Below are 8,276 nucleotides of genomic sequence, written 5' to 3'. Positions count from 1 at the left end.
TGAAGCTTGAAATTTCAAATAAACCTGTTGGTCTATAACCTGGTGTTGTTCTGAATTTTGACCTTGGTGACCCCAGTCCAACTCTGGCATCTCCATATCTCGCTGGCGAGACATTACGTGGCCTCTGTGGATCAGTAAGGGAAGACTCCTATTTGTGAATGAGCTGAAAATGTGTTGCTGGAACAGCGCAGCAGGTCCGGCAGCATCCAGGGAACAGGATGCTCTGATCTCCAACATCTGCAGACCTCACTTTCTCCTATTTGTGAATCACCAGTGATCTCAGTGATTGTTTTTCCTTGTGATGAAGAGTAGTAGACACCTGAACTTGTCTCTTCAGTGGCGTGCCCTGACCGTGGAATCAGAGGTAATTGGCTGGCTGGAGAACACAGGCTTCAATCAAGGAGGAATAATCTTCCTGTGCCCAATTTAACCATTTGACCATATATAAGTCATGATTAGTATTCTTCAGTGAGCCAGAAGCTGTTATTAGCAGCAGTGTGGATTTTTAAGTTTTAGAGTTGGAGCTAAAAGCTATCTGCTGCTTGAAGTGCTTGCAAATGCCCCCTTTCGTGGCAGATGTTGCACTGTGAATCACTAGCTAGTCAGTCTTGGCAATGATGTATTGTTTTCCCACCACAAAGACACCTCTTTGTATTCATTAACCCATTGCTAATTGGCTAAACAGCAGGCGATCATGTTTGCAGATAGAACGTAGGTGTTCTGCAAAGCAGTTGACCAATCTGCGATACATTTCCCTAATGTGAGCACTGAATACAGCAGACTAGATTGAGTGAAGTGCAGGTAAACTGCTGCTTCACCTGGAATGTATGTCTGAGGTCTCAGACAGTGAGGAGGAAGTAAACAGGCAGGTGTTGTATCTTCTGCGATTGCATGAGAAGGTGCCGTAAGGGTGTGGTGAGGTGTTGGGATGGAGAAAGAGTGGAACAGGGTGTCCCAGAGAGAATGATCCCTGCAGAAGGCTGACAAGGTAAGGGAAGGCAGGGAAATATGTGTCTGGTGGTAGCAGAGGTGATGGAAATAGCAGTTTATGATCCTCTGGATGCAGATACTGGTGATTGAAAAGTGAGGATGGGGGACCCTGTTGGCGCTGTGGGAGAAAAAGAGAAGGGGTGAGGACAGAAATGCAGGAGATGGGTCAGAAAAAGCTGAGGGCCCTGTCAACCTTGGTGGTGGGACAAAGGTAAACATTTCTGAGGCCCCTCTGTGGAAGGTGACATTTGAGAACAGATGCAATGAAGGCAGAGAAATCAGGAGAATGGGATGGTATCTTTACCAATCTCGGGTGTGAGGATGTATAATCCAGGTAACGATGGGAGTTGGTGGGTTTGTAATGGATATCGGTGGTCAACCTAAGCCCACAAGTGGAAACAGTGACTTTGAGGAAGGGAAGGGAGGAGACAGAACTTGACCAGTTGAAGGTAAGAGCAGGGTGGTAGTTGGAAGCAAAATGTATCCATTCTTTCAATTTTGGGAGAGAGAGGGAGAGGGAGGCAGCACCAATAATGTCATTAATGTTTCAAAGAAAGAGTTATGGGAGGGTCCTCAGCAGAAATGAAACTAGGCATTTTCCATGAACAATATGATTGCAAATGCTCTTTCCAGAGTTTAAACAGCAAATGGTGTAAGAAAAACAATCAGTCTGATGTTATTTTAATGCTATGATGTTTAAACACCGCTAATCCTAATTATTACATGTACTTAGAGTTAAGCTCTTAGAGCTTTATTAGTACAATACCTGTACATGCAAATGAGTAAATAAAAGAGTTCTCTGTACAGTCTGTAATAGGCTATTTGTTAGATGTTTATGATGATAAGGACTGGTATTTTCAAAACCATTGCAAAGAACCAGTCATTGTGGTTAAATCTCCTTTCTTTCTTTGTGTCGTGATATCCTCTTTTGTTTTATTCATTTTAATTATGCAAGCCAGCAAGCTGTGAACATTTTGGCAGTCAGAAACTTGGTGCTTCAATGTTAGCTACTTTCGAGTCCACTACTAGTTGCTGATTTCATTTCTGTTTAGTAATGGGGTGGGGCTTATTTTAAAGTTTCAATTTGTCACTCAAAATAGTACATGGGTTACTGAAAAGAAGTTCAAGAGTTATAGTCAGTCAGTTGCAGTGAAAAAGAAATAGGGAGGAATAAAAAGACATAGGCACAACAGTAGGCTGTTTAGTCCATTGAGCCTGCTACATCATTTAATATGAGATGGAAATGTGTTGCTGGAAAAGCGCAGCAGGTCAGGCAGCATCTAGGGAAGAGGAGAATTGACGTTTCGGGCATTTCGCTACCACATCATTTAATATGATCATGGTTGATTGAACTCATCAATGACTTTTACCAACACGATGCCCATAACTGTTTACGCTATTGATAATCAAAAATCTACTTTAAACATATTCAAAGACTGAGTTTACACTGACTTCTGGGATTGAGAGTTCCAAAGATTAACCACTCTGAGTAAATAAAATGTGTTTTCATCTTAATCCTAAATGGCATTCCTCTTCGTTTTAAATTGTGCCAACTGGTTCTCAACTCCCCAACAAGGGGAAACATCTTAGCTGTATCTACCTTGTCTATCCTTTTAAGTATTTTGTAGGTTTCAATGAAATATCTCTCATTATCTAGAGAATACAGGCTCAGTTTGTCCAATCTCTCTCCGCAGGACAGTCCTGCAATCCCAGAAACAAGTTTGGTAAACCTGTTTTTACATAGCATAGTAAAGCTAATGATTTGTTGTTCCAAACTGTGAAATTTTGAGAGGTTCCAACACTTTAAAAATAAATTACTGGTCCCTAGCCAAATCGTAACATAAATGTGATGGTCTGGTCTGGGATCATAATATGGGGCACCTGAAAAATCTTTATGCAGTCAGCCAGAGTCAACATTTTTTGTGTTTGCCTAAATTATTTGCTTTTTGAAGCAGTAACTATCAACATAGATAAAGGGAAACCTGTACAAGTAGTGTATGTAGAATTTCATGTTTGTATACAAAATAGGAAATCACCCTTAGCTGGTCATTTATTAGCATGGATAGAGAACTAGTTAGCTAACAGAAACAGAGAATAGGCATAAATGCATCATTTTTGGATTGGCAAAGTGCAGTGCCACAGGGTTCAGTGCTGGGACCACAACTATTTACAAACTATGTTGATGACTTGGATGAACAAATTGAGTCTATGATTGATAAGCTTGTTTATGACACGAACATAGGGAGCAAAGTTAAGTTATGACAAGGTGGCTAAGAGACTGCAAAGGGATATAAATAGGGTAAGTGACTTGAAAGAGTTTAACCGATGGAATCTAATGTTGGAAAGTGTGAACTTGTCCACTTTGGCAGGCAAAATAAACAAAAGCAGCATATTCTTTGAATGGATGCCCTTACCGGATATAGGGATCTGGATGACCTCATAAAAAGTTAGTATGCAAATATAGCAAGTGATTAGGAAGGCAAATAGAATTCTGTCCTTTCGTGCAAGAGGAATGGAACATAAATGTTGGATGTTGCACTACAGGTGTATAGAGTATTGTTTACAGGAAGGTATGAGATATCCAGGGAAGATTAACTCAACTCATTCCTGGGAAGAAGAATTTATTCTGTGCGGCAAAGGTTTTCAGATTGGGCCTGTTTCCACTGCAGTTTATTACAGGTGATCTTACTGAAACATATGAGACCCTGAGGAGAGTTCACAGTGTGGATGCAAAGAAGTTTGTTTACCGTTATGTGCGAGACTAGAACTAGGAAACACTATTTAAAAATGGAGTCTCCCATTGGTGATGGAAACGAGGGGAAATGTCTTTTCTCAAGGATTGAGGGTCAGTGGAACTGTCCACCAAAGTGAGTAGTGGAGACAGTGTCACTGAACATTTTTAGGGCAGAGATTGATGGTTCTTTAACAAAGAAAGGAAACAAAAGTTATCAGAAACAGGCAGAAAAGTGGAGTTGAGGCAAAGCTATATCAACCATGATCTTACTGAATGGCACAGCAAGTTTTGAGAAGCTGAATGGTAAGGTTACTCCTGCTCCAAATTCATACATTTGCATGCTAAATAAAACAAATAACGGCTAATGCTGAAGATCTTCAACAAAAACAGAAGTTGCTGGACAAACTCAGCAAATCTGGCAGCACGCTGCCACACCTGCCGAATTTCTCCAACAATTTATTTTATATATCTGTATGTATGTCTAGTTTGATGTCACTTCCTGCCACACGGTGTGAAGATGGCACCAATGAACAGGAAAATAGTATCAGTAACATAATAACTGATAGAGAAGCTCACCCTTACGTACACAAGATTGTAATATGAAATGCCTGAAATAAGAAGTCATGATTACTTGCATACAGATTTTCATATCATCATTTGCATTTGTCTTACAACACATCTGTTACTCTCAACTTGTTAATGTAAATTCTATTTGCTGGGGAGTCAATATTTCCCTCTGAATTAGAATTTAAGGTTTGTTCATCAGAACCTCAAAGAATTACTGACTCAATCTGTAAAGCTCTGAAGGGAAATAAGCAACTCAGCACTTGTGAAATTGTGCACTGACCCACTAATTGAATCCCTCTGCACAGAAGACATGAAGTAAAGGTCACTGGATGCATTTAATTCAGATCATCTTTACACTAGCAGTGTTAAGTGCAACAGGAGATAACATATTCTATAAGAACGTCCAGTGCAGCACTAAAGTGTCAGAGCTGGCAAGACATCTGGGTGTTCAGCTGGAGTTTCAGTGATCCAAAGAGCAGTGAGTTTTCCCCATGACCTGACCAAAATTCTTTGTTCAATCATCATAAATATTTAATTCATTTCATTGCTGTTTACTGTGGTGCAGAATAACTGCTGAACATTCCTATAATAAGTAACTGCACTTCAAAAGTAATTAATTGCATGACATGCTGAGACATTTCCAGGAGGTGATAAGACACCACACAATCACGTATATTTCAATGAAGGTAATCAAAGATGTCTTGTTTCACTGGAGTTAAACTGTCAAACTATCTATAATGACAAGCACTGAAGCATCCCCTACGTAAACAGAGCTGGCACATTTGGGGGTCTCATGAACTGTATAATTAAAATACCCTACAAGAATATTTGACCTTTGTCTATTCAAAGAACAGAAAAACCTAAATGAAAACAATGAAGGTCTGATTATTACCTGGATTTCTCTGTAAATCTAACTCCTTTTTGGCACCACCACAGTACTGTCAACATTTTATTTTGTTTCCATCTCAGAAGTTTTGAAGCTAGCTTTAATCATGTAAAATTTGAAGCAGACACAAAGCTCTTCTAAGGTTTTTATTTCACCTTGAATTAGTGTCTTACATTTAAAACACCTTTCATCATCAGCTTGTATTGCCTTCGGGTGCCTATAAATTCCTCTTTGTCTCTGTAGTGCTGTCTATCAGGTCATGTCATCAGTTTTACTGCAGGCAAGAGACACCACACCTCTTCCTGAGACAGAGACAACAGAACAATTACCAAGTCAGGCCTCAATAGCAACCATTACAACCATTCTTCTTTGCTTAGCAACTTATCAGAAACTGGTCACTAAGTTAAACAAGGTTACATTCCCAATGGTGAAATTCCCTGTAAAGACAAACTAAATTTGTTTAATATTACATTCCACGACACTGCAATCCTGTTGCTATAAATCCTATGTCTTATGATTCTGCTCTACAACCACCTGATGAAGAAGCAGCGCTTCAAAACCCAGTGCCTCCAAATAAACCTGTTGGACTATAACCTGGTGTTGTGTGATTTTTAACTTTGTACACCCCAGTCCAACACTGGCACCTCCACATCATTCCAGTGATAGATATGGCTGATATCTTGGCTAAGCTGAAAATGTGTTGCTGGAAAAGCGCAGCAGGTCAGGCAGCATCCAGGGAACAGGAGAATCGACGTTTCGGGCATAAGCCCTTCGTCAGGGCTTATGATTCTCCTGTTCCTTGGATGCTGCCTGACCTGCTGCACTTTTCCAGCAACACATTTTCAGCTCTGATCTCCAGCATCGGCAGCCCTCACTTTCTCGCACAGAAATAATATATAGGTTTATATCTGCCCCTCCTTAGCTACCTGACGAAGGACCAATGCTCCAAAAGCTTGCACTTCCAAATAAACCTGTTGGACTATAACCTGGTGTTGTGATTTTTTAACTTTGTCCTCTCTCGTCAAGTAATTCCTACTGTTCGTTACATTTCTCTGTATTAGTTTCTCAGTTCACTAACACCTGATTCAAACCCCAGCTCATTACGACAACCATGTAAGTTCATTCATGGGCAGTTTAAAACTATTTTTGAACCATGTTCAAGCTGTTGAATGTTAATTTAATAATTATGTTAAATTGATTACTACAGCAGCTAAAAAAAATTACCAAGAGTCAAAGCAAGAATATCACAATCTGGAATAAAATTATACTGCAGGAAATGAGAGAAATTCATAGGAAATTCTTCCATACAGTCAGCATATTCCACATGATGAAGAATGTGGATTGACACTTGTTCCGTTTTTTTTGCATATGTAAGTTCCAGCCTAAGTCATATTTTACTTTAATAATATACTCTGCTTTTACTTATATTACTTCAGATTTGTTTGCATAACTGAAATGTTGGAAGGCAGGTGATTTACTTCTTTATACCTCTGTCACATTGATTTGATTTGAATTATTATTGTCACATGGTAGTAAAAAGTTTTGTTTTGTGTGCAGTACACACAGATCATACCATGTGAAGTGCTGCCAGTGAAGGTGCACAAAGAGCAAGGTCAACATTTTTTTTTAATTTGAGAGGTCCATTCAGAAGTCTAACAACAGTGGGCAAGCAACTTATCTTGAATCTGTTGGTACGTGTTTTCAAACTTGTGTATCTTCTGCTGAATGGAAGAGGTTGGAAGAGTTTATAACCGGGGTGGGAGGGGTCTTTTTAGTAGCTAATTGTTTTAGTTACCAGGAGATGCACAGCTCTACCCATTCTTTCCCTGTAAGAAAACAGCAGGCTTCCATTCAGAAATATTGCCCTGAATATTTAAAAGATTTTGTGAATTTGTTTGAAGCAAAAAAAGTTTCATAGTACAGAATAATATTGCTGAAAGATATAACATTTTGTTGAAGCATTTCAGCCAAACATCAGGAAAAAATTAAAAAATACAAATGGTAAGGGGAACAATATTTTTATACTGCATGAGCAGAGTATGCTGACTGGTTGGCAAGTGGATTCTGATTGGTAAAGATCTTTCCAGGGCGAATGCATGTCCCTGTGACGTTCTTCTGCCACTGCTTCAATGCAGCCAGAACCAAGCTCAACCAAAGACAAAGTCACCAATCCTCAGATGCCACCTTTCTCTGCGCGCCTACCTTCCCTGACATAGCAGCCGCCAACTCCGATGCCAGGTCCTATGCTTGCCCTGGAAAAGTAAATAAGGGCTTACTCGAGTTGGCTCTGGGCTCACTTGCTGCAATCCAGAGGTCCAAGTTGGGCTCACTCAAGTCCATTCTGGGCTCATTTTCATTGGTGAAGGCTTGCTCTGAGGAATGAACCAGAGTCTGTCACCTACTTTGTTCAGTTGAATCAGGCATGTGCACATTTCCAACTGTCGAACTTAATATTGAGTCCAGCTGTTTTCAGTATAGATTCCAGCATCTGCAGTAATTTGCTCCTACAGGTTAAGAATTACTCTGACAACCAGTTTAAGGTAGTCAAAACTGTAGTGTGCTGTATTTATCAATATTAGAAGCTACATAGGTTAATACACAGGGTCCTGTTTTTTGAAGACAAGAAGAACGTATATTCACACTGGGCTTATTTTAACCGGACTAAATAGGTAAAAGGTACTCTATGGTTCATTCCTCAGGGCAATACTTTGACTCATTACAGTCAAGTGGCCTAGTTTAAATTTAGACAAAACTTAACAGTTAAAAGTCAATTATTCAACTACAGTATTCAGCAAGTCAACATGTCTATTAACCAGAGTCCACATCACAGCCAAATCAGCTTGCTCTGCTTTACAGAACAAAAGTGCTGTTCCCTTTTACACTGCAATTCATAGAACATAGAACAATACAGCGCAGAACAGGCCCTTCGGCCCACGATGTTGTGCCGAACATTTGTCCTAGCTTAAGCACCTAGCATGTACCTATCCAATTGCCGCTTAAAGGTCACCAATGATTCTGACTCTGCCACTCCCACAGGCAGTGCACTCCATGCCCACACCACTCTCTGGGTAAAGAACCTACCCCTGACATCCCCCCTAT

At 40.0% G+C, this 8,276-nt stretch overlaps 1 protein-coding gene across 5 annotated transcripts in view; it reads right to left on the bottom strand.

The window, feature by feature from the left end:
* spata5 (spermatogenesis associated 5) overlaps positions 1-8,276 on the bottom strand; it is a 436,625-nt gene that overhangs the window by 227,462 nt on the left and 200,887 nt on the right. Inside the window, exon 14 of one of the 5 annotated variants that reach the window (XM_043674061.1) lies at positions 5,420-5,479. The exons of the other annotated variants lie outside the window; for them this stretch is intronic. Coding sequence (XP_043529996.1) covers positions 5,435-5,479 — 45 coding nt within the window. The 3' untranslated portion in view covers positions 5,420-5,434. Of the gene's footprint in view, positions 1-5,419; positions 5,480-8,276 lie in introns of those variants that run through there. 5 annotated transcript variants of the gene reach the window in all.

Source organism: Chiloscyllium plagiosum, chromosome 32, assembly GCF_004010195.1.
Source record: "Chiloscyllium plagiosum isolate BGI_BamShark_2017 chromosome 32, ASM401019v2, whole genome shotgun sequence".
Lineage (NCBI taxonomy): Eukaryota > Metazoa > Chordata > Chondrichthyes > Orectolobiformes > Hemiscylliidae > Chiloscyllium > Chiloscyllium plagiosum.
This window is presented reverse-complemented; position numbering and strand designations above follow the sequence as displayed.